The sequence below is a fragment of the Daphnia magna genome, linkage group LG3 (assembly GCF_020631705.1).
Source record: "Daphnia magna isolate NIES linkage group LG3, ASM2063170v1.1, whole genome shotgun sequence".
Taxonomy (NCBI): Eukaryota; Metazoa; Arthropoda; class Branchiopoda; order Diplostraca; family Daphniidae; genus Daphnia; species Daphnia magna.
In genome coordinates, this window is record NC_059184.1 from 43,738 (window position 1) to 69,254 (window position 25,517).

Here is a 25,517-nt window from a genome sequence, read left to right on the forward strand (position 1 = left end):
AATTTTACACAAACAAGTTTGAAAATGATGTTATTTCGACTAATTTTGATATTCTGCGTCGATCTAGACCATTCCTGTTGCTCTACGATTTTTGGTTCAAAAGTTAGCTATTTTGCATAAGGTTTCCTAAGTTCTCACTGTAGTAAAATGTTGATTTCTCACGAATCTTTGATATTTAAATATTGAAATGCATAGATTTCGACTAATTTTGAGATTCTGCGTCGATCTAGACCATTCCCATTGATCTAGCATGTACGGTTCAAAAGTTGGCAAATGCGGCTCAAATTGAAAATTCGCTTTAACTCCTCAACCGCAAGCCGCACGATTAAAATATTTATGTGCCGAACTGCTTTTTGCTTTCCCGACCGTGCGGTGCTGTCAGATTTCCGATTTACCTGAATGAAAATTTTGACTCCGGAATTTTCAGGAAAGTCGATTTTGTGGCTCAATTACAATTCGCCCCGAGGAAATATTTATGTGGCAAGCTCCTCCCTATGTGCCCCACATTCTCCTAACGTCAAATTTGCGATTTACCTGAATGAAAATTTTGACTCCGGAATTTTCAGAAAAGTCGATTTTGTGGCTCAATTACAAGTCGCCCCGAGGAAATATTTATGTGGCAAGCTCCTCTCTATGTGCTCCACATTATTCTAACGTCAAATTTGCGATTTACCTGAATGAAAATTTTGACTCCGGAATTTTCAGAAAAATCGATTTTGTGGCTCAATTACAAGTCGCCCCGAGGAAATATTTATGTGGCAAGCTCCTCCCTATGTGCCCCACATTTTCCTAACGTCAAATTTATGATTTACCTGAATGAAAATTTTGACTCCGGAATTTTCAGAAAAATCGATTTTGTGGCTCTATTACAAGTCGCTTCGAGGAAATATTTATGTGGCAAGCTCTTCTCTATGGGCCCCACACTACCCTGGTGTTGGAATTGTGAACTACCTGAACGAAAAATTTCACTGCGAATTTCCGAGAGAAAACTCGTTACTACGCCAAAACTGCGGTTAATATCTTTACGAAATACATCGGAACGTATTATCTAACAAATTCTGCATCTTTCTAGACCGCTCCCGTTGTCCTAGGATGAACGGTTCAAAAGTTGAAGAACACATTGCAGCATTCACAAGTTCTCATCATAGAAACATGGCTATTGCCGACGAATATTCAGAGTTCATCGAATGAAATGCATAGAATCTCACTAATTTTGACATTCTGCGCCGATCTAGACCATTCCCGTTGCTCTAGCAGGAACGGTTCCAAAGTTAGCAAATACGGCTAAATATGCAAATTAGCTATAACTCCGCAACCGATAGCCGCCCGATGAAAATATTTGCACGCCGAGCTCCTCTCCTCCTTCCCGATCAAGCCCTCGAGTCAGATTCACGATTTACCTGAACGAAAAAAATCAACGGTGACGTCTTGCGGCAGACGGGCGCTTCGCGCGCTGCTGCCGCGTTTACAATTATCCTTATTGCAACACAACCGAGCCCCTCCTCCTAAAAATCATATTTATCGGTTTTATCTCTTTTTCTCCAAAATTTTACACAAACAAGTTTGAAAATGATGTTATTTCGACTAATTTTGATATTCTGCGTCGATCTAGACCATTCCTGTTGCTCTACGATTTTTGGTTCAAAAGTTAGCTATTTTGCATAAGGTTTCCTAAGTTCTCACTGTAGTAAAATGTTGATTTCTCACGAATCTTTGATATTTAAATATTAAAATGCATGCAAAAGTTAGCAAATGCGGTTAAATATGAAAATTAGCTATAACTCCTCAACCGTTAGCCGCCCTTTGAAAATATTTGCATGCCGAGCTCCCCTCCTCCTTCCCGATGAAGCCCTAGAGTCAGATTCACAATTTACCTGAACCAAAATAATCAACGGTGACGTCTTGCGGCAGACGTAGTAAAATGTTTATTTCTCACGAATCTTTGATATTTAAATATTAAAATGCATGCAAAAGTTAGCAAATGCGGTTAAATATGAAAATTAGCTATAACTCCTCAACCGTTAGCCGCCCTTTGAAAATATTTGCATGCCGAGCTCCCCTCCTCCTTCCCGATGAAGCCCTAGAGTCAGATTCACAATTTACCTGAACCAAAATAATCAACGGTGACGTTTGCATTCAGGCGCTTCGCGCCCGCTGCCACGTTTGCAATTATCCAGATTAGGATTCTATAGTAACTAATATGTAGCTAAATATGAAAATCAGTTTTAACTCTTGGGGTTGTCGATTCGTCGTAATCGTACGTGTTCGCATTAAAAAATAAAAATGTATTTTTAAATATTTTTTGAATTTTTTATATTTTATCATATTTTTTTTATTAAAAAGAGCCCAGTATTCAATTATTTGTAAAATAAATGCAAATCAGCGCCGGGACTTGAACTTCAGACCTCTAGACTCGATACCCCATGTTCTAATTGCCTTCGCACTCTTGCTTCCACTTTCGATAATATGTAATATTGGGGTAGCAGAAAATGTTAGTCGTTTCGTAAATAACAAAATAAAACTAACAGAACAAAAAAGAAAGAAAAGGAAAGCCGTCGATTTTTTAAAAGTAGGGTAAAGTAGATCCTCTACCATCTGCCTACCATTTGCAATGGTAGACTAGTCTACCATTGACTAAAACGGACAAAAAGAAAAGTGTTCGGTGCGAATTGAACACGGGACCACACATCACTGATATTTTCGCAGTCGACCGCCTTAACCACTAAGCTATTTTAATATATACTTGGTTCCACAATTTTCTTCCTATTTCCAGGATTCAGTTAAGAACTTCTTCAGTTGAAAAATTCTGACTGAAAACTAAAGTATGTTTACATTTAAGACATTTGAGTATGTGTTAATATTAAATCCTACTTTTAATAATTATGTATTGATTTTAAACTATAATTTCTATCTTTTTCATTTTTAATCGCTAATTTAATCCAAATATTTCAAAATAACAAAGAAAATGTTAATGTTCAATAACAAATTTAAAAAACGAAAGTGGAAATAGTTGTATAAAAGCAAATGAAATATGACACATTTAAAGGGGGAAGTAAAATTTATCTGTAAGTCATCAGAAGAAATTTTGTTTGCTTCCCAAGTTTTGTTATGTTATATTCCAACGAAAAGTGCAATATTTACGTGGGAATCGCCCCTCCATTTTTGTTGTGATTTTGCGTTTTCGTCTGCTAATTCTTACTTTATAGTAGACACGCATTTGTCTACCATATGGTAGATCATCTTCCATTCCCCTACTAGCTGATAGTAAACAAAATTTTCTACCATTTCTCTACCTTTTTCGTTCTACTACGCATGGTGGCCGAAAAGTAGGAAAAAGGTAGAAACCAAAAATTTAGAGTGTAGGGTTCTTCTATTTTACTTTTTTCCGTTAGGGTCATAACTGCACCCGTGTGAGAATTTCAATTTATTAGGTATAATTATTGCGGATTTTAAATATTTTTAAAGATATTTTATATTTTTTCATTTTTTTGGTAATTTTCATAATTTTTGCTTTAAAATATTGGGGTGTAAGAATATTTTTTCGAGTTTACAAACCCCCGCCTTAGATCCTCAACCGTAAGCAAATAACAATACTATGTTAGTGTAATAATCAACATAAAATAATAACATACAAATTCCATCACGCTAATGAACCATGAGGTTCACCCCCATGAGAAAGAGCGGGAAAAGGGTACAAATCATGGAAATTTAAGGAAATTACAAAAATAATATTAAGTGTCCTTAGAACGTCCGATAAAATATTTTGGATGATTATTTAGTTCATTTGAACAAATTCAGATTTATTACAGGTGAATTACTCGTGAACTGTTGGTAAATTCGTATAATTTTTTTACAAAACGACATTATTTGGGAGCATTCTCTTGTTGTGTAGTTATATGGCAACTCTGTGGTCGCTAGACATTAAATATAGCAGACGACGTAAATACTTGAAAAGGGCACTATAAAAAATCTAGAATTGCTTATTTTTTTATTCGAATTGGACTTTTTCTGTCTTTTGAGGAAGAATGGACTAAATCTGGCGTCTCGTATGATCCCTATCATTAAACAACTAAGATATAACAACTAGGGATCAACCACGAACATATCGGTGTGCTTTTGTGTCAATCGCGATTCACGTTTCGGGGCAATGGGGTGGGGCTTTCGGGGCTAAATCGGGGTATGTGCAACCCGATAATTACAACTAATCAATCGAGTATTTCGACCCGATTGCCCCGATTACAACCCCTACTATACTTATTCTACCCACCTGCCCCCATTTTTTAACAATAAATGTAGCTTGATATTATGAATAAAATAGAATGAAATCATTTTTTAAAAATTTGATTTTATTTTCTCTTGGTTTATCCGGAGTGTAATAGTAGAAATTTTGGAAAAGAGGGAAATCACGGAAAAAAGGGAATTATTAGCGAAAATTTAGGGAAAAGTACGAGAATTGCGGAAATTTACGTTATTTTGGGAAAAACTAGAAATTACAGAGATTTACGGAAATCACGCAAATAGAAAAAAGACAAACGGGTTCACCCTGGAAAACAGTCGGCGACCCCTGAACAAGCAAAAACTTTCCTTAAGAAATGGATTTTGCTCCAAAAAATCGCTGGCTAGGTTCAAAATTCTTAAAATTAAATTTTAGACAAAACCCATTTAACTAAAAGTTGTTGAAAGAAACCCCCTGATCGCCAGGGTTTCTTGTTTAAGGCCCAGTCGTCGGAATTCGGGCCCACCGGATTTGATCCCAGGGCCAGCTTACCCTTGGCATCGCAGTCCAATGCGATACCAATGTGGCGAGCTACGACTCTGCTCTCCAATAATTCTTTTTCAATAAAATTCGACTACTGAAACAACTTGTTAATTGTCACGTCAAATTTGAGGAAAATGTATCAGGTAGCTGCTGTACTAAATGCAAAATCAACATTTTAAATACAATGATCACGTCCCAGGTCCCTTTCATTTCATTCTTTTCAGCCATACCAAATCAATGGCTTTAGGCTATTAGTCTTTATTCCATATCGATTAAACACCACTACTCTCATCTTCAATTGTGGCATGCTGATCACTGGTAAGTCTTGATACCATTCTTTCATATTTATTCCAAGTTGATAACAACAGCATCGCATCGATTGTACAGTAAAGCCCGTATCTCGGTCTTGTCGAATGCTCTATGAATGCCTGGTAATAAAATAGTCAAGTCGAATTTATATACAAGTTTTCTTTTTGCCTCTTCCTTTTATCGCCAGTGCGTCCAACAAGAAATTCGACTGATGCTGATGGAAGGCTGTGAATGCAACTGCCAATTTTTTTAAACCGAAAAGTGTCGCATGTTTTTTGTATGACATCTAATCCTATCAGGCATAGCATCGAGCTCCGTCGGAAATGTATACAGGCCATTTATAATTCACGATGTAATTCTCTTTTCTTGAATCGCTGTACTTTAGAAAGAAAATCTCGTCGATGCACATGCTATTCTACAGATGACGACCTGTCAACGACAGCTAAGTAAACGTGAACAAGGAAATATAAGCGCGTCTCGAAATCTTTTAAGCTCTTTGTGTCCATCAGCTTGTTTTCGTACATATTGGCCTGGAGTAACAGCAGCACGAGCAGGGATTAATATCGCAACTGTATATTGGTTATTTTTATTTTGGCCGAGTTTTTCAATATATGCGAGCAAACGGACGTGTCCGAGAGAGCAGCAACAGCTTCCGTCTATGAACGTTGAAGCGAGTCTAATCGATAATATGCCGAGCAGCAGCGTCGGCGGCCACCTTAATATAAACAGGCTTGTACGTTTAGATGTATGAAACAAACGTGCCACGTGCTGTGAGGACTAAATAGTGCAGCACGAGATAAGAGTTGAATCTGTAGATGCGCTTTGTCTGTGCATTTCGTATCGAAAGAAGAAGAAAAAAACAAAACAAAACGAATATAGAATTGTATAGTATTGCCAAACAGTGCTCATCGTCATCAAGGAGAGCGGCACGTTCATCCACAAACATTGCTGCAACAGCAACCATCAGCCGCACACGGTGAAAAAGTGTAGTCAGTATCGCGGAACGTCCGACAACATGGACGAAGTCAACCTCACGTTATCGCCAGCATCAGCAATAGCTGCCAGCCAAGAACCATGGCACTCGTCATTCTCGATTGTCACGCAACTCTATTTCGATTGACGTGATTCGTCAAATTTTCGTGCATATTCATCAAGTCTATTTAGCCAGCGACAGAAAGAAAATGCATTCCTAATTAACGGCAAATTTCCTAATGTGTGTGTAAAACAGTCTCAACTGGTGCGTCCGATTGTGCTGCCGTCTATTCTAAATAGGCTGCATTATTTAGACAATAATACAATTAGAAGCAATAAGTTGAAGACTGAACTTTGAAACAGCGGCGGTTGCAAAGTTATCACCAAAGTTTAGGCAGCAACGCGACAGGCAGAGGCATGTGGAATACAGTCGAATCATCTTCTACGTCTGCAGTGTCAACTGCAACGACAAATAATCTAATCACGTTATCACCTAATGGCATCAGTTTGACTTTGCACACCTTCCGGCCGGAGCAGTTCCGACCAGACGTTCACGCTGCCCCCTACAGGCTTTTGGCAGCCAATTTCATTGTTCGCATCCTCTCCACTCCTGTGCGCGTCCATGCAGGACTAGTCTCGGGAAACTAAAAATTACATTCGCCTTTTAAAACGAAACAAAAACCAAACAAAAATCGTCATACTTTACTTTTTGGTGCCAAAAGTAATTTGGACGCCATTCGAGGTCAACGTGGAAAATCCTCGAGTTCGTCGGGGCAGTATGGCTGCTTTTCGTTGCTCTATTCCTGATTATGTTGGTGATTATGTTACAATCACTTCTTAGATTCAAGATAATCGATACGACATTTTTCTTACTTCCAATGAAGGTAGACTATGCCAAGTGGAAATAAATGACTGATTGCATTTTCGTGTGTCACCTCGCGAACTGTCGATCGACAAATGAAGTAATACGGGTCACGTTGACCAAAGGAGCAATTTAAAAAAAACACCCTTCTTCTGCTCAGGCTCAGAATGAAATTATCCTCTAAGTTTTGACCTCTTTGTTTGATTTAGTATACGTAAATATTTGTTTAAAATAAAAAGATTTAATTGTTCCTCTGTAGAAAATATCTTTACTCCTGGCTTTTGTTTGAACTCAAATCTGCTGCCTTTGCATATTTGGCAATCTCTTTTCTTTTCGAGTCAACGTTTATTCAGAAATGGCAACCGTCGGCATGGGACGGAGGTTGCAACGGCTCAAATGGACTACAGTTTGTGAAAGTTGGAAAAGTTCCTCGAAAAAGTTTGGTTTTCAGTGTTCACTTTCCATGCCTCTAGCAATTAAAGTGATTTAGAAACAACATGAAAAACTCAAAATTTTTTGTTTCGTTAAACAGATTAACGTCACGTGATGTTGGCCAATGGCGACTTGCAAGTTTTGTCTGCGCATCAAGGCGACGAGAATCATTTGTATCATTGTCGAGTTCTCGTCCAGCCCATCAGGCAAACAATGACCAGTTTCACTGCTGGACGAATCATCCTCAGTCAAGGTATCTGATTGTGTGATCATTATTGATTTTCCAGTTGAGAAACATGACCTTTACGTGTATCCTAGAAACCAGGACAAAGATGGCACAAGTCATTGTAGAAACTGTGAATCGAATTCGAAGTTTGGCGTGGACGAGATTCCGTTTTACCTTGTGTTTTTCATGGATATCTTCCGCATAAAATCAAGTAACTATTTATTCACTCAGTTCTTTTGTCTGAACAATTGTACGTAACCATAAATTGATCAATGCAGATGGTACAAAAGTCTAACGATTCAGTATGGCAATTTGTTGTTGCCACTGGTGACATCAGCTGCCACGCAAGAGCATCGTGATGGAGTGCTGGGACTTGGGCGTCATCGCCTCATTGGTGGCACTTTACTCATCGCTTCCGTCGTCACCGAAGATCAGGGCCGTTACATTTGATTCGTCAACAGTTCCATTGGATTAGTCGAATCACGTACCGAACTCATTTTTCGTGTCAAATTACAAGTCAGAATCGTTGAACGTCGTCGTCGCCGCATAGAATGCACAGCACATTTAAGTCACCGATCCAGAAACGTCCGTCACCATCACGTGTCATTTCTCCGGTAGTCCCAGCTCAATTATTTTTACATGTCTTGTTAAATGGAATAACAACTTAACTGAAAATCTGGAAAAAAAATTCTAGGCCGGTTGTCAGTTGGCTCAAAGATGGCCAGCGCTTCTTGGTGGGTAATAGTGGTCGTGTTTCTTCTTCATCCGGCGACGACGGCTACACCGATATGGTCCAGTTATCCATTTCGTCCGTCCAACGTGAAGATGAGGGAATATACCAATGCCTGGCATCCAATGACGAAGGAGATTGGGCCCAAGCATCGGCCCAGCTGGCCATTGGAGCATTTCCTCCTCATTTGAAAGAAACGTTCAGTCGGCAAGTTGTACATCCGGGAAGTTCAGTCTCGTTGAAATGTTTGGCCTCTGGCACTCCGCTGCCTCATTTCACTTGGACGCTGGACGGGTTTCCGTTATCGCCCGTTTCCGAACGATATTTCCTCGGCCAGCAGCAACAAACGGGTCACGACGATCTTGTAGTGGCTCATCTCAACATAACCCACGTCCGAGTCGAAGACGGAGGCAATTACAAAGTGAGTTTTCGTGCAATAGGTACCGTACGTTTTTCTTGTAATTGTTCAATTAAAAGGCGTTTGTGGCGTTTGTGCGAACAGTGTGTAGCGGAGAATCGAGTGGGTCGCGTAGAGCATTCAGCCAATTTGCATATTTACTTCAATTCAATGGCAGTTTGACGATCGATCCGTTGGATAAGAGCAGCGACGCCGGTCTTTATAGTTGCGAGGTGCGTGGCCAGAACGGACTCTCGGCTCGCCAGTCACTTCAACTCAACATCCTCGGTAAGTTTCAGTCCTTTTCTTTCCCTCTTTTTATCTGGAAACTTTGGCTTTTCCTTTAATAGGGATGAATAATCAAAGGCTAAATTAAAATCAACCAGAATTCGAGTAGTCCTTTTTTTCTATCGCATTTTCTTAGAAGAAATGATGACACTCGAGTTGATTAGAAAGAGTAAAAATTATAGATCCTCGGCAAGAAAAAACTAAACTTAAAAGATAACCTTTTGTTTGATTTTTTCCTGTTCACAGCTTTGCGAAAATATTGACTCGGCGCCTTTTTCTTTTCCCCCTCCGCCCTGTAAACTTGCTCGGTCGCTGTGTATACTCTTTGATGATGAGAAAGTCAACAGCGCTTTTCTATCCGGTCTGGAAGCAGAAAAAAATTTTAAAAAAGGAAGCAATGAAAGCAAATGAGACAGACCGACTATATCGATCCAGCAGCCAGAAGCCAATTTAAGTCTTTCCCCTTTTATTTTTGTGAAAAACAAGAAAAAGGAGATGAGTTAAGTGGGTAGGAAGGATAAATTTAGAAATTTCTCGACGTTTTTTTTGTTGTTGCTTCCGGTCGCCGGAATTTTGTTAAAAAAAAAACAAAAAACACGAAAAAAAAAAACGATATTGGATACAGATGCGCCTCATATAATGGCAATGAGCGATTCGGCCATGTTGAATGCCGGCGAGCGATTGGCTCTTCAATGCGCCGTAGTTAAAGGTGGATTGCCGTTGTTCGTCAGCTGGTCGAAAGATGGCCAAGTGATTGCACCGACAACTGCAACGACGACGACTAGCGTCCGTTTGGTGAACGAATTCACAGCCACGTTGACGATTGAATCGTTGACTGGACAACATGGTGGATGGTACGTCTGCCGCCAATATATAATTTCAGTTACAATAGTGCAATAGAAAAAAAGTGGTGGAAATATTTATCAGGCTTTAGAGCAGCATTAGCCTTTGCTATATCTCCACATCATGTAAATGGAAAATCTCTGGAACTTCTTGTTGAGTATGTCAGATCGTAAATAGTATTGTTAGCTGAACTTACCGTCTTTCTTAGACAACATGATATTTCAATAGTCCTTTTATTTTTAACACCAGGAAATGAAGCCATTGTGCATATTGCATCAACCAAGGGCGAAATGTTACCACATATAGGCCAATGTTACAACTCAAGGGAATCACATGAAGTCTGTATGTTGGTACAGTTTATCAACAGGCATAAGAGGATGTTCGGGCAATAATTGTGGGATAGTTTAGGTAAGCTTTTTTTGCCATTACAAAAAATCTTTTCGTGCACGCTTGGAAATAGGTAATGTTTGTCTTTCATCCTTGTTATAATGGTTTATTATTTTTTGGTAGGATGCATCGTGCAAACCGTGCTTCTTTTTTTTAACTCGTCCATTTCTTTATTGCCACGAATTTTTGTTGTTGTTTTTTTTTCGGGGATTAGGCGATAATCAGGACTTTGTCTACCAATAACTTATTTTTTCTTCTTTTTATAGGTAGATTCTTTGCTGCGTCATAGCTCGGGAGTCGTAACGGGCAATATCCTTGTGCATTAAGTTGGTGAACTCTTGTGTTCCATTGGGTAATGCTATCAAATCTTAATGTGCTATTTGTGAAAGATTTTATTATTCTGTATGTTTTAAAGGAAAATATTTCAAATTGATTTATTTGCATGTTACGGAGTTGTATTTTTCTGATCTGTGGAGCCTGACATTTTCCACAATTTCTATCGGCGGACAAAATGTCTTTTAGGTAACAGCCCGACATTTCAATCTCCGATTTTATGACGATCACGAAACCCCCATTTGGTTGTCTATGTAGGATTGGTAGCAGCTTACAAAGCAGTAGGTTCCAACATCATCTAACGTCTGCTTTAGTAATGGCAGGGATGTGAATGATAATTTGTGAAATCAAACAACTTAAGCAGGTGCCTAGCTCAACAACTCCTATGGTAAATATTTGTCCTTGTTATGATACTTAATTTTAAAGGTTCTAACTGTTTTTTTATTTTCTTTATTGTTTGTTTCTTTTTTTTTTTTTTTTTTTTTATTTCTCCATTTTCTTTTTCTTTTCTCCAGAAATCTAGATTGGTGGTGGTAGTTATAGGGCGCCTGTTCAGGCAACAGTTTCGTTTTTTAATCCGCCAAGGATTTATGCGTTATTGCGTCTACTGTGTAGCCTGAGTAGCATACGCAAGGGGGCGTTTATCTACATTCCTGATCACCAAGCAGTTACAAATATGTTCTACACTGATAAGCATCCGAGGCAAAGGGCGAGCTGAACTAGGTATTTTGATAATCCAAATTAAAATGTGTTATGGCAGTATGATTGTTCCAGTACTCATTATTTCTTAATTGGAAAAGTCTATTGCCCCTCAACTCCAGAGGGCACTAGTTTACAGCAACTCGGGCTCACCCTTTGGGTAATTTGAGATACTTTTCTGGACGGTTCAGAATCTTATTATTGGCCAAAATTTGATACGAGATTAATTGATACTTAGTCCTGTCAGACCTCAAATTCTACGGTTTATAATTCTTGTTCTATGACCGATTTTATTATTATTTTTTTAAATACAGAGAGTGGATTCTCATTTCTTCTTCATACCAGCGAGCAGATTTGAGGTTTAAAATTGTTTTAGGTTGTTAAGCAAGTCTGACTTTCTACGATGTACATGGCCGCCAAACTTTGTCGTTATGTCTGACTGTTAATCGGTAAGAAAAACGTCGAATTATTGACGATACGTTTGTCAAAATGGCAAATACAACGCCTAACGATTTAAATCTAACTTGGGATAATCTACTTCTCGGACAAGGTATCAACCTTCTCTTTTTTTTGTTGCTTGTATTATATTGCCTAATATTCAATGTCATCACATATGAAAATATTACAGGTACTTTGAGACCGGATCTAATTGAGTCCGCTTTCCATATGGCTTCTTCGCGCACGGTTGCCATAAAGACTCGTCATAACGATTCCGAAATGGTTCGTCAATTGCGCATTCACGGCCGTGTAGTAGAACCTATTAAAGGTATTTGCATTAAGGTTTTTCCTGCGTTATGACAATCCAGTAAGATCTTTAATCTTTTCGCATTTTTTCCCAACAGACTTCCTTAAAGATGAAGTAAGAGCCTTAGGTCGTGAGCTGGGTTTGCCCGCACAATTACTGGAACGTTACCCGTTTCCTGGTCCCGGCTTGTCAATTTGAATCATTTACGCCGAAGAGCCGTTCTTGGAAGCTAATTTCGATGAGACGCAAGTGCTGATTCGTTCGATGGTCCATTATGCCAACATAGCAGCCAAGGAACATGCCTTGCTCAATCGGATTGAAATCGTGACGTCGGAAGAAGAACGTCTTCTTCTGGGAGAACTGTCTAGTCGCAACCAGTATGTTGCCACGCTACTGCCTATTCGCACTGTCGGTGTTCAGGTACAGGAGGTTGCAGAAAAATGTGTCGGGTATGGCAAACAAAGCATAGGGAAAACCGCCACATTTTTCTTCAATATACTGTACAACAGATTCGCAATTTAGACGTTGTCGTAATAATGCCGCGATCGTAATCAGCTCTTATTCAAGGTAGATGATAGGTGCCACCGTGTCTACGCCAAGGTTTTTTTTTCTCTTGTCTAATCTTTTAATGGCCAGTGGTATGTCCTTGATGCCCGTCTTATCAAAACACTTGTTTACATTTTTTATTTTTTTTTAAATTGTGTCACTTATGACAAAGGGTCCTTGTGATCATGGCCAATGGCTTGAGCCGGATACCAACGACTATGGCACCTGTCGCCCTTCGCCTTGCCCAGTAAGCAAATGCAACGGTCGCCAGATCTACTGGAAGTCAACACTAAATTCTGAAGGTGGCTGTTATAAATCGTTCACACGTGGGCCTTGCAGGCGAAGTAGCTATTTCCTCGTTGAAGAATATGGCACTCAAAGAGGTCGATGTGTTTCTCAATTTGGATCATCCTATGAATCCTATGTCCTTCCGTCACGCTATCCCAGGATGAGAAACCCTTACGACATGATGTACTCCAACAACGCGATGAGCCCATGATCGAAATTTGGCATGTATCCGCCGTTTGGCATGCAGGAAGATTAGCGGAGACGACTATCCTGACATTCCCAGTTTCGATTACTGAACTAGAAACAGTTTTACAGAACCATTCACATGGTTTGTCTCTATTATTTCATTTTAAAAATGCGATTGCAAATTTTCTATTGTGACGTATGGCGGATAAAAAACAACCTTAATTAGTTTTAATGCATGAATTCGTTAGCCAATAATATGTGTATGAAGAAAATGTTTTCACTTTGAAACAGAGTCATGGAACCCATCGGTTTCCATGACTCTGCTTTGAAAGTTTGAACAGGGATTTCTGTTTTACCTTTCTGCGATGCGGCAACACAGCATTGCATGTCGATCTGCGAACGTTTGACAACTCGCTGGTATTGCAACAGGTTAATAGTTTTGTGTCAAGTAAATTTCAAGTGCGAGTAACTGCTGGAAGATTGCAAGCGAAATCTGCATGTGTCGTGTCATTGTTCTAAGTGTTGGAGACTTTTTTCGTTTTGATTAGGCATTCATGTTTGGGAACAATACCTGAAGTTGGATATCGCCTAGTGATATTTACATATTAAGTCCTATTTTAAGACACTTGGGGCGATACGTTTCGCAACAAAGATCTATACAGTACTCAAAAGATGACCCACAAGCACTACGCCACCACGATTGAGACAAGGTAAAACACAAAACTATAAAGCGCCATTTATCAATAATGAATGAATTTCCTCATTCTAACAATAATTTAAGAAAATGTAAATGTATACTTAGCTGTGGTAATTATTTCGTTTACATCGACTACACTTCAATAATTTACAAGTGGGAAAGTGTTGCCTATAAGCAACAAGAAGGTATTGTGCATGTTTATGAGCGAATCATGGCTTAATGGGTGAGCATCGGATTGTACCGCTGGATGTTTGTGGATCAAATACCATCAAAGGTAAAAAGTACAAAATATGTTTACTGATTCACTTTATTGACGTTATCACCGTCAGTTTAGAAGCGTTTTAGTAATTTACTTTGGGATACTTTAAACTATTATTACAAGTGTGAACAAGTTACCTTTATAAACTTACTCTTAAATAAAAAACAATTTTACTTACAGTTTTCTTCACCATGACATACTTGGAATTTATATGCCAATACGTGTAATCCATCAAGGACACTGAATTTCACAACACCTGAATGGGATTCGAACCCAATGTATAGAGAATTCCAGTCCACCGCTCTACCATTGAGCTATGAGACATATTACTGAGAAATCTAAGTCTTCAACACATTAAGGTAACTGTGCAAAGTTGTACATAGGGGATCAAATATCAATGGGGGATATATAGGGGGTTGCCAGGAAGGTATCGCATCCGCCTAGCAGCTCCAAGGTCCGTGGTTCGATTCCACGGAGGTTCCCGATGTCCTGGGCTTCCAATCTTCCACGTCTGCCAGTCGGGTCGAGAAACTTCCCCATTACGAAGTAATGGGACGGATATTTTGGCAATGTTTAATATAATATCCAATAAAAAATCTTAATAAATTGTTTATTTTGATTTATCGGTGTGAATGCGTATTTTGTTACTTGAACACTTTACAACGTACTTTAGCCATTGGCATCCTCTGTCGAGATATCTCACACATACTGCTTGATCAATATTTTGTGTATATAAGATTGTAACATATAGTCACTCAACTGAATCTTTTAATCATCGTAGTATTTCTTTCGGCTCTTGTAGGATTTGAACCCTTAAATTTCGGCGGTCCATGCCGATGCTCTACCACTGAGCCATAATTCACATTAGTAAGTTTTCTATATTTTCGTGTTAATTGAGATCAACAAATGTGGACTTAGAATAATATTTGCAGCGTGATTCAAGATAATTTCTTATTAACATGTAAATCCATCTTATAGAAATGCAATGAAATTGACATTCACATTAAATTTATTAACCTTCTGCCGGGAGTTGAACCCGATACCTTTAGATCCATTATCCAACGTTCTACCAAACAGCTATGATCCTTGAATGCAAGTTATTCAGGTTAGCATATAGTTTTACTAGCCTATAAAAATTGCATTTTTTTTTTTGCCTTCTAATATTAGTGCAAATTTAAATGTAACTCATGGCTCAACGGTTGAGCATCGGCAATGAACGCTGAAAGTTTGGGGATCGATACCCGAACGAGTTAAATTCATCACTGTGAAAACATTCTAATACATCTGTTAAATCTATATAAATAAAGATTGAATACAAAATCATTCTGCAATTAAATAAATCAGCAAACTACCATCTCCAGGATTGGAATTTAATCGGCGATAATTCAAGGACACTCCGGAATTCTCAGTACAAAAACTGCACATCAGTGGCCATCTCAGCAATGTTGAGAGTCCAATCCTTAAAAGAAAAAAGTGCTAAGGTAATACATACAAGTAATGTATAGTGTGAACACAAAGAAAGTATGAAAGACAAGTTTTTCAAAATTAATTTATAACAAAATTTGTATTGACAAATCTCTACATAATGGAATATTTTGCAACTTTTAAAAGGCAAAATAACCATTTCAAAAGTTGCTGTCAACCAAGGCAGGGGGAGACACTGCCTCAATTGACTCACCGGGGAGATTACCCAGTGCTTGGCTAAGAGAAGCCGGAAGAAGAGCTGAAGATTTGGAACATTTTTACAGGAGCGATTAACCTTTAATTCGGATTTGTGGGTAGCGACATGGCCCTCCATAAGCATTTCATCGAACCATGAGGACCCCCACGTCCCCTTTCCGGCCAGAGCCCTCCAAACCTCGATATATGTTGTTTTTATATATACCGTACAGTAGGGGCATGACCCCCTACGGGCTTATTATGAGTCAAGGGGAAACGGGGCCACAGAAAAGAAGGGAGCCCAAATATGCACTTCAATTTTTTAAATATGAAATACCGTTATAAACGGTACTGTGAATAAAGTATGGAAATTCCATGTAGTGCATCCAATCATTAAACTTTATTCGGTATCTCGCCCCAACCAAGGAACCTTTTCAGATCCAAGTTTATCATTAATCTATATTAAGAAAATAAAACATCGTTAGGCATAAAAATTCTTGCTCGTGTAACTTACGCGATTCATAAATTCATTATTTAGCATATTCTTCTGGCAGAGCCTTCGGAAAGGACATACAGACTGCAAATGAAAACGTACTTGACGGATAAATTAATCCCATTAGAGCTTTCCATCTTTGATAGATATGTTCCTAGATCCAAATCCTTTCCTATTGAATAGAAAAGTGTTACATAGATAATACATAGTTATAAAACAGCCTCTTTTTTACTTACAAGTCAATTTTAAGAAGATGAATTTGGTTTTGAAATGTCAATGAATAGGAATCCAAACAGTCAACGTAACATGGGTAACACCTGCAACACCAACATTGAAGCTCATTCTAAAACAAAAAACAGATAGCCAAATATCAAACTGAGAATGAATAAGGATAACATTGGCTGTGTTGTGCATGTGAAAGTGATATCTTTAAAGTAAAATGTTAAGACAAGCTCTTTCATTAGTGATCTTTCATCACATGCATCATGCAATTTTTTTTTTTTTTGTTTTTTTACTGTTACAGAAATAATATATATATTTACCATACTGAGAAAGCAACAACTTCCAAAATTGCTGCCTAATTCTGAGCCAATTTGAAGCAGTTAACAGATAAACCTTGACATTGGGAATTTAAAAAAAAATTTAAAACTTTCTGTTTTCTTCTAAAAATGTTTACGCCGTTTGCTATCATTTCCACATGTTAGTCATGGTCATTGTCATTGCTGCAGCTGATATAGAAATCAAAACCTACACACTATCTATGCGGTTTCCTTGTATCGTCGATGTTGATGACAGCTCGGCTAGCAGTTGGCAAACCCTGAAGCAAGATGCAAATTGAAAGGCTGGTTTGGTTACAGAAATTGTAATGGTACCTGTATGAAGTCCCTAGGCAATTGTTCTTTGAGGTACTGCCTCACAGATACATTGACGATTTTGCAGATGGAGCACAGCTTTACAATTTGTATTGTTTCACTAATGACTTCGATGAAAGCAGGCTTTATTTTCAGTTTACATGTATACAGAGGCTGGAAATTGGGAAAAAAATCAATCAAAAATTAATTCAGAGTTTGCAAGTGTAACTTTTTTTACCTCTACTGGATAGAATTTGCAGCCACCTCGAGTTTTAGCAAGCGGATTCGGTTAATGTCTAATTTAATCGACATTAAACATCATCAGGCAGTTATACTTCATCGAAATATCCCGTCACATAAAAAGACAATTGAAAAATATTGATAACGAAAAATTGTTTAATTTATTTCTCCGAAAATTGTTTTCGATCCTTCCTTTAACTTGTCGCGCATATTCCGGGTCGTCAACAATTAGAAGCTGGGTGGAGATAACAGGTGTACTAAAGGCCTTTAGGGCGTTAATGATTTCCTTAATCCAGAAAGTTCCTGGAAATAGATACATAAGCCTCAACATCTTTTGAAGAAAATTCCTTTTATACCTAGAAACTACCTGTGTGATGTTCATCGGTGCCACACCAACAAAGTGAAAAGTCTTTAGCGTCATTTGAGTGCCCGGTTCGTCAAATGCCCTGCGCACAAAGGGCTCCGACAGCCGTGTCTATTTGTTTGACAATAAACCGTGGCTAAGCTTCCATCTTGTAACCCCGTACCTTTCGGATACGTTTGACTTGGTCCTCTCTCCCTTTGTTGACAAAGGGCTCTAACCAAACGAACCAAAACTGTTGCTTGTTTCCTTTATGATTGTTAAAAAAATGATCGTTTGTTTAAATTTGTTTTGATCAGTACGGCCTACAGCCTACAAAATTCAACACTTTGTCAACAAACAGGTGAATACAGCTGTATAGTTGTATGACAACTTCCACAGTTGTCATGCAACTAGGAAATCAATATCTGATTGATCACAATACCTGGCATGACAAGAAAAACTCAATAACATCAGAATTTTAAGAGATACCAATAGGAAAACACAATAAGCTATTACCTTTTAATACTTTTGACTAATCATTCTTCTTCATTGCAACTGGGAAGGCAAGTCAGCTGACCAATGGTGAAAAGAGAAATGCATTCACTGCCCTTGGTGTAACCATTGTCCAAAGGTATCTGTTTTCTTTCGGCAATATATGTTTTGCTCATGTAATATAGATGAGTGATTAAAATTAAAACACAAAATACAAAGATTTACCTGCCCAAGTTATTTTGTATGACATTCTGGTGATAATATACTCAAAAATTCAGCACCAATGAAGTCTGAAAGCACTTCACATCTAAAAAAAAAAAAAATCAAATCACACTACATGCTTTGTGCATCAAAAGGCAATTTCAGAGGAAGGAAGTATTTGAACTTACATGGAGATTTTGCTTAGGTTGATACCACAGTAAATTAACTAAATTCCTGAATTCAGAAGTATATATTGCCACTGGTATCATCTGCATTCTTGACGACATTCACCAACACATTTTTTTCTGTCTAGTAAATGTTAATAAAAACTATAGGAAAAGTCTATTGCCCCTCAAAATTTTAAGGGGCAATAGGTGCGACCAAAACTATAATGTGTGAATCTGCTGGGCAACAACCATACTCAACCATTCAACTTATCCGTTTGTCAAGCAAAAATTAAAAATCACTCCTAGATAAGATGGATTGATGTTAATTAAGACTTTACATGGAGATGTATGTTGTGTCAATGCTTGGAAGTAAACTCATCCTGAATTTGTCAGTCTACAGACTTAAAAAATGGTTGACACTTTGATAAAAGTAAATCAAAATGGCTGAAGAATGCGAAATGAGGTTTCCCATGAAAAAGGTATCAAGTACTTTTAAGCAAGATCCCGATTCCATATTTGCCAGCAAATGGTAAGCTTCTTTTGTCGTCTTCTTTCTGAAAACAATACTCTTTTATCAAGATTCCAAGTTGTAACTTTAAATCTAATGCTTTTATTTTACTTACTAACACTTTCGATGCTGTAGGATTGTAGTTGTCTTTGTAACTTTTGTCATTGTTCATTCAATTGAAGAGGCTGCAACAATCATGCATCAGGCATGGTATAATAGCATCTATTCTAGGCTATATCTTGCCAGAGTCATCTGACCTTGCATCAGGAATACAGAAGAAATAAAAGTGCTTAATATTGAACGTTTTAGCAAGTTAAGGATTTAACTGTACCTATTTTTCCATTCCGCTTATTCGCTCTCTGAAATGCCACAAAATCTCTCTGCTTTTAGATAAACATATTACCATGATATATCACAGTCAAAGCTGTAAATGTCAGTCACGCGTCAGGGACGACAGACAGGATTCCTCACCAGAGGGAGAATTGCGATGTTTTTCGATTCTCTTGAAAAAACTAAAAAAGACATGGCCTTTAAATTGATCTTATTTTTCAACGCGTTAATTGTTATGGGACATCTTAAAGTAAGCAATGATAAGGAAAAATATGAAAAACAAATCGATAAATGCGAAACTCTTCACTTAATATGTCAAATAATATCATGTTGCTTATTTTTCTTTGCAGTTACTTGATTTCTTTTATAGACAAAGGTGAGTCAGTAACACTCCCAGTATTGCAGCTTATGAAGTTTTTATAAGAAATAAACAAACTGGAAATATCAACGGCATTCAGTTCGATCGCCAAGATTTTTTCGGGAAAGGTGGCTCTGATTCAGTGCAAAGTGGCACATTTAATGGTCAAAGAGTAGCAATAAAAAGAATCGAGTTGACCAAAGGCACGGATCAATCATTTGGCAACGAGTTTGAAACTCTGCAGCAGTTAGAGCATCCGAATGTCGTCAGACTTCTTCAATGTGGAAATGACAACAACTTCAGGTAAGAAAATATTTTGTCTTATTTTCAACAGCAAGGTGATGGCAATAATGATTTTTTTTTTCTTGCCATTTAAAAGGTACTATGCATTCGAATGGTGTGGCGCCTCGTTAGATCAGCTGTTTTTGAAGGCGGATGACACTCGAAAATATAATGGGCCTATGCCACACCATATTGATATTTCGCTTCAGTTAGCTTCAGGTCTCGAATACATCCATTCAAGGAATTTAGTTCATGGAAACATTAAACCAGAAAATGTTCTGATTTCGGCGGGATCTGCTGGCCAAGATGAGATAACACTCAAATGGGCAAACTCTGGACTGACCAGATACGCCAGTAAACGAGCAAAGATAACAAGTCAAGTGGGAGGAAACAATGCATGGTTAGCCCCAGAGTTGCTTTTGCTGAAATTGGGTGGCAACTTGCATGGAAACAAGTATCAAGGGACCGTCAAAAGCGACATCTTTGCACAAGGACTCATTTTCGGTAGTCTGTTCTTGAATGGGGAACATCTTTACGGTACCATGGAAAATGAAGACGAAATAACCGAAAACATAACGAACGGAAATCCCATCAACATGCAAAGTAATTTCCTATTTAACGACTTCAATAATGCCTTTTCTGTAAATGAAGAATTCGTTGCTTTATAATAGAAATGAATCGCATATTAAAGGACTGTTACGAGGATGAGATTTTTAAAAGAATTTTGGAAAACGACCCCAATAAAAGGATGACATCGACAGCAGTTGTTAATCAACTAAAAACCATCAAGGATAAGGTATTGATTGATTTTATGCACAAGTAATCATCTAAACCAAATTTATGTAATTTAGATTTCTGGAAAAGAAAAAGAATTGCTTCGGTTATGTGCTCGTGATTCTCCATTGGAGTAGCTGGTTTTTAGAACCGGGTTTGGGAACTGGTTCTTAGAACCGGGTAGTGGAACCGGTTATAGGATCTGGGTCCCTTTTTTGTTTGGAACCGGTTTGGATCTGTTTACCCACGGGTAAGAAAATGGACGATCTGCGAACTGTTAGATCCGCACTGAAAGTCAAAATTACCTAGCCGATCGGCGCGGGGCCGAGCCCTACTTCCTCTATTAAAAGATTCTAGTACGTTTTCAGAATGTATCGATACTAGGGATCGGTCCCGAACCTAGTCGGGGCGCATTTTTGCCAATCGGATTTCGAAATTCGGGGCTCGGGACGGAGAGTTCGGGGTGAAAATTTTTGAACCGTATCGGGGTGCCTAATCGGGGATTCAACCCCGATTGCAATTAAGCCATCGACGTAAAAACATAATCGATGAGCCGAAATCGATTATTATGATGAGAATCGGGGAGTTCGCTCCGGTTGCCCCGATAAAAACCCGACCCAACTTCGTAGTTTCAATTCAGCCGCCATTTTTGCGAATGGCGACGGGGCAAGCGGGTTAGCCTCACTTTTGCCCAGCCCCGGCTGACGATGTGCAACTGATTCAGCCCCGATTGACCTTTTCCGGGGTGGGGTAGGGCGGTTAACCCGATTTTGGCTAATCGGGGCCAATCGCTAATCGATACATTGTTTTTTTCCAAATAAGGCGGAAATGAAATAAAGGACGAAGCCAATGTCAGGTGGAAAAGTGATGGCACTTACTATTCAGCCCATAACAAATCGTAGACTAGATGAAGAAATATGCTGCACGGGAGTACTGACTATTAAAGAAAGGTTTATGCATTATTTGGTCCACAAGACGGCAAATACTATTAGCTAAAATCAAAAATCAAAAACGAGCATTACAAAAAAAATCGATTGAAACCGAGAAATTGAGTCAAAGAGAAGAATAGTTTCCACATGCAGAGACTCGTTCGTCAAAATCCCCTCTTAGATCGTTACATCCCTTTTGTATAGGACAATTTGTCTTTTATTGGAATGGTTGCTCACTCGACTGAGATTATTGCGGATGTGCTGGAACGTTGATAGAGCCACTCATGTTCAACCCAGATGATTCGTTTCGCCTCCCGCGAATGACGACAATGGAGAATAAAAACGGGAAAGAACAGCAATTAGATGGTTGTCACGCAGACAACGTCGATCACGCAGATGCTGCAGCTTGTCCTTAAATATGGGATTGCAACTGGAGACGCAATCAGCCACCAACTGAAAAATCCGAAACACAAATAAATGAAAGAAAAAAAGGAACCACTATCCCACACAGCGATTCTCGTTAAAGCTGTGTCATTACGAGATTGCATCTACGTATCGGCAGTTTTTACTATACGGAAAGAGAAAGAAGAGAAAAGAAAAGGAAAAGACGGATTTCCTGTTGAATGCCAATTTCGTTAGTGTGATGGATGAGGCCACGCGTAGCCGCTTGTAGCTTCTTTGAAAGCCCCCGATTCTCTATCGCGCTGTTTGTTTAGCCATCATGGTGCACTCAACAGTCTTTCTTTACCCCTAGAAATAAAAAAAAGCGTTGAATTAATGATCTCTCGCTGCCCTCTCACCACCGGCATTTGAAAGCTTTTTCAGAAAATTGAATCCATCGATCTCGAACAGATCGCTTTGATTATTATTCAATACTGCTCACTATTCGCTTTGCTAATGCAATCCATCGAGATGCACTGTAACGTAATTTCATCAATTTTGATTGTATTCTAAACATACAATGGCCATTCCTGCACTACATTTCCCATCATAATGTACAAGCATGCGCGCAACCGCCCCCCTCAACCCATCTACAGCGTATAAAAGCCCGTGCTGCTTTTCATTACTGTTCTTCCCAGTTCTCTTTCTTGGACGGCAAGTAACGCGCGCTTGTGTTTGATTTGCATTCAAAATAAGTAGTGTTGTATTTTTTTCGTCCGAAGATGAACGCGCAACAATTTCGATCTGCCGCCCATGAAATGATCGACTTTATCATCGACTATCTGGAAAACATACGTAGCAGGTTGGTAGCATTTTTCAGCTAATCTGACGAGTTAGTTGTTCACGCAGTTTTCCTTTGGAGTAGAAGAATTCTGACCCTTTTTCGTGAGCTCCACATTTCCCAGGGGTGAACGTTGCGAGTGTTATCAACTCGGGCCGCAAACCGAGGGAAATGTCAGCTTCTCCCCCTTCCATTTGTGCCTTTCATCATCTCCTTTGGCCTTTTTGATTAAAGTAATAAGCCAGTCTGATTCATCGTCCAATTAAGTTGGGATCTAGTCTTTACTGAATTATTACCAAGCTTAACATGCAACTAATAAAGTGGAGAAAATAATAATACCTTGGGTTTTTCCTTCTCGTCGTATGGCTTATTTCGCTGATGAAATATGTAATGTAGGCGTGTTCTCCCGACGATTCAGCCTGGTTACATACGGGAAATGATTCCTGAAGCCGCCCCGGAACGCGGGGAGTCGTGGCAAGTCATTTTCCAGGACATTGAACGCGTCATTATGCCTGGAGTAATTATATATAAAATCCACTTGTTTGGTTTAAGTTAAATTTGCACACTTCAATGCGAAATGCAGATATTAAAAGCAAAATTCTCACTTGCTTTTAGGTAACTCACTGGCATTCTCCTCAATTCCATGCTTATTTTCCTACGGGCAATTCTTGGCCGGCCATTCTTGCCGACATATTGAGCGACGCTATTGGATGCATTGGATTTTCGTGGGTAATGAGGATCATCTTCAAGTCGCTTTTAATTTTTAGTTTCATTTTATCTTTGTTAATAAAATTTAAAGATTGCAAGTCCTGCTTGCACCGACCTGGAAGTGGTTATGATGGATTGGCTGGGACAATTAATCGGTTTACCCTCTCAGTTCCTTGCTTGTTCCGGGGGTACAGGAGGTGGGGTAATTCAGGTATGCAATTCATTTCTTCTTGCCAAGTGTTACGTCACCTCATTACACATTTAGGGAACAGCAAGTGAAGCCACACTTGTAGCTCTCTTGGCGGCCAAATCCAAAGCCATTAAACGTTTGAAGTTAATGGATCCAAACTTCGAGGAAAGCCAAATCTTCAGCAATCTGTTGGCCTATTCGTCAGGTAAATGTTTCAGTCCGACAACAAATTTTAAAGAATGTCTACTAATCATTTATCCTTTACCAACATATTCCAGATCAATCACATTCTTCAGTGGAAAGGGCTGGTATTCTAGCCGGCGTTCGTGTTCGTCTTCTTGAAACCGACGAATGTTTCAGTTTGCGAGGAGAAACTCTCAAGTTGGCCATGGAAGAAGACAGAGCAAAAGGATTCATTCCTTTCTTCGTACTTAAAAATACAAGCCGCCTGATTAACATTGTCAAGTAAATAAAGATTTATGGAATATTTATAGGTTACCGCAACTTTGGGTACAACTCCTTCCTGCGCTTTCGACGACCTCTCCGAGATTGGTACCGTTTGTCAACAGTTTCAAAACATCTGGCTGCACGTTGACGCCGCATACGCTGGTAACACTTGGGCAACATCCAATCAAATCGAAGGGAAATAATAATGTAAGAACTGATTGTAAATAGGCTCAGCATTCATTTGTGATGAATATCGTCATTATTTGAACGGCCTTGAAATGGCTGACTCTTTCAATTTTAATCCACACAAATGGCTATTAATCAATTTCGACTGTTCCGCCATGTGGTAACGAGAAGTTAAACAATTAACAAAAACATTGAAATATTACCATGATCCCATCTGTTGACAGGTTGAAAAATGCGAATGACGTAGTAGACGCTTTTAACGTCGATCCTTTGTACCTGAAACATGATCGACAGGGACAAGCTCCAGATTACAGGGTAGCCATTGCATGCACTTTACTAAAGTTGAGAACAAACTTTGCACTTACACGGTGTCGAACAGCATTGGCAGATTCCCCTAGGCAGGCGTTTCCGTTCATTGAAACTCTGGTTTGTAATGCGCTCCTACGGGGCAGAGGGCCTGCGAGCTCACATCCGTCAGCAAATCCAGCTAGCTAATGAATTCCAGCAACTTGTAGCTAAAGATGACCGTTTCGAAATTCCTGTACCTCCTGCCATGGGTCTTGTTTGCTTCCGGATGAAAGTATTCCAACCATTTCTTTTTTCTCTTTTAGTATGAGAAATTGTTTCATTTAAACTAATGAATTTAAAAAGGGAGAAAACAGTCAGAATGAGGCATTGCTGAAAAGAATTAACGATTCTGGACGCATACACATGGTGCCGGCCAAACTTCGTGGACAGTTCATTCTCCGCTTAGCTGTTTGCTCCCGATACACTGAATCACACGATATCGTTTATGCTTGGCAAGAGGTCACCAGTCACGCTGACCATCTCACCGGCTAACCAGAGTTGCTGTAACATTCATGACCATTTTCAAATGTTATTTATGTTTTTTCCTCCATGTCTTGCTTATAATAAACATATACAGCAACCTTCAAAAACAAAATTAAAATTCGTGTTTTTAAACGCCATTTAAACTGCTTTTGAACTATTCATTAGAAGAAAATGTGGGTCTAATAGAAAATGCAAATAATTTTTTTCGACTTTCGAAGAGAGTACAACCACGCATACATGAAATAGATGGTTACCTTTAAAGTGCGAAATCACTGCCAGGAATATCTTTACAGGAGTTCGTTTTCAATTTTAGTATCATTCGTTAATCTGTAATTCGGTCACCTTTAG

The 25,517-nt window shown here is 38.8% G+C and overlaps 3 protein-coding genes and 2 long non-coding RNA genes across 29 annotated transcripts; 4 read left to right on the plus strand and 1 right to left on the minus strand.

The window, feature by feature from the left end:
- Positions 1-6,310: 6,310 nt before the first annotated feature.
- Positions 6,311-7,035, minus strand: LOC123470474. 2 transcript variants are annotated; one of them, XR_006644118.1, is made up of 4 exons: positions 6,914-7,035; positions 6,747-6,843; positions 6,562-6,684; positions 6,311-6,500 (listed from the first exon to the last, which is right to left on the minus strand). It is a non-coding gene; the product is annotated as an uncharacterized LOC123470474 (long non-coding RNA). The 2 variants fall into 2 exon arrangements; XR_006644117.1 differs by having other exon boundaries at positions 6,742-6,843.
- A 207-nt stretch (positions 7,036-7,242) lies between these two features.
- On the plus strand, positions 7,243-14,326 carry LOC123470776 (Down syndrome cell adhesion molecule-like protein Dscam2). Of its 24 annotated transcripts, XR_006644590.1 has the most exons (15): positions 7,250-7,587; positions 7,653-7,771; positions 7,839-8,174; positions 8,255-8,711; positions 8,793-8,975; positions 10,472-10,557; positions 10,621-10,727; positions 10,797-10,801; positions 10,853-10,926; positions 11,054-11,261; positions 11,339-11,397; positions 11,552-11,787; positions 11,866-12,003; positions 12,080-12,549; positions 12,701-13,500. XR_006644590.1 is itself a non-coding variant. In XM_045171564.1 (6 exons), exons 4-6 carry the CDS (start codon positions 8,349-8,351, stop codon positions 10,492-10,494), a joined length of 594 nt encoding a protein of 197 aa, XP_045027499.1. In that variant the 5' UTR covers positions 7,243-7,587; positions 7,653-7,771; positions 7,839-8,174; positions 8,255-8,348; the 3' UTR covers positions 10,495-10,648. The 24 variants fall into 24 exon arrangements, 2 of the variants coding, with proteins under 2 accessions (XP_045027499.1, XP_045027500.1); XR_006644575.1 differs by adding an exon at positions 14,139-14,326 and having other exon boundaries at positions 7,248-7,587; positions 10,472-10,727; positions 10,797-10,926; positions 12,701-13,973; XR_006644577.1 differs by adding an exon at positions 14,139-14,326 and having other exon boundaries at positions 7,248-7,587; positions 10,472-10,727; positions 10,797-10,926; positions 12,701-13,712.
- Positions 14,327-14,363: 37 nt separating this feature from the next.
- LOC116919678 lies at positions 14,364-15,424 on the plus strand. The gene is made up of 2 exons (XR_004391986.2): positions 14,364-15,063; positions 15,320-15,424. It is a non-coding gene; the product is annotated as an uncharacterized LOC116919678 (long non-coding RNA).
- Positions 15,425-18,844: 3,420 nt separating this feature from the next.
- LOC116919688 (serine/threonine-protein kinase/endoribonuclease ire-1-like) lies at positions 18,845-21,690 on the plus strand. Its single transcript, XM_045171514.1, has 6 exons — positions 18,845-18,933; positions 19,048-19,122; positions 19,628-19,903; positions 19,980-20,485; positions 20,554-20,678; positions 20,734-21,690. Exons 1-6 carry the CDS (start codon positions 18,845-18,847, stop codon positions 20,791-20,793), a joined length of 1,131 nt encoding a protein of 376 aa, XP_045027449.1. The 3' UTR covers positions 20,794-21,690.
- Positions 21,691-22,605: 915 nt separating this feature from the next.
- On the plus strand, positions 22,606-25,306 carry LOC116919686 (aromatic-L-amino-acid decarboxylase). Its single transcript, XM_032925700.2, has 11 exons — positions 22,606-22,828; positions 23,204-23,324; positions 23,423-23,536; positions 23,607-23,726; positions 23,781-23,910; positions 23,984-24,132; positions 24,200-24,314; positions 24,381-24,498; positions 24,563-24,653; positions 24,718-24,918; positions 24,990-25,306. The coding sequence occupies exons 1-11, from the start codon at positions 22,749-22,751 to the stop codon at positions 25,176-25,178; spliced, it is 1,428 nt and encodes a 475-aa protein (XP_032781591.1). The 5' UTR covers positions 22,606-22,748; the 3' UTR covers positions 25,179-25,306.
- The last annotated feature ends 211 nt before the right edge of the window (positions 25,307-25,517 follow it).

Coding starts and splice junctions, on each gene's coding strand:
- LOC123470776 (XM_045171564.1), top strand. CDS start 8,349: ATGGTCCAGTTATCCATTTCGTCCGTCCAACGTGAAGATGAGGGAATA. Junction 8,712..8,767: donor AAGACGGAGGCAATTACAAA/GTGAGTTTTCGT, acceptor TTCAATTAAAAG/GCGTTTGTGGCGTTTGTGCG. Junction 8,976..10,471: donor ACTTCAACTCAACATCCTCG/GTAAGTTTCAGT, acceptor TTCTTTTTATAG/GTAGATTCTTTGCTGCGTCA.
- LOC116919688 (XM_045171514.1), top strand. CDS start 18,845: ATGGCTGAAGAATGCGAAATGAGGTTTCCCATGAAAAAGGTATCAAGT. Junction 20,486..20,553: donor AAATCCCATCAACATGCAAA/GTAATTTCCTAT, acceptor GCTTTATAATAG/AAATGAATCGCATATTAAAG. Junction 20,679..20,733: donor TAAAAACCATCAAGGATAAG/GTATTGATTGAT, acceptor TATGTAATTTAG/ATTTCTGGAAAAGAAAAAGA.
- LOC116919686 (XM_032925700.2), top strand. CDS start 22,749: ATGAACGCGCAACAATTTCGATCTGCCGCCCATGAAATGATCGACTTT. Junction 23,727..23,780: donor CAGGAGGTGGGGTAATTCAG/GTATGCAATTCA, acceptor TTACACATTTAG/GGAACAGCAAGTGAAGCCAC. Junction 24,919..24,989: donor TTGTTTGCTTCCGGATGAAA/GTATTCCAACCA, acceptor GAATTTAAAAAG/GGAGAAAACAGTCAGAATGA.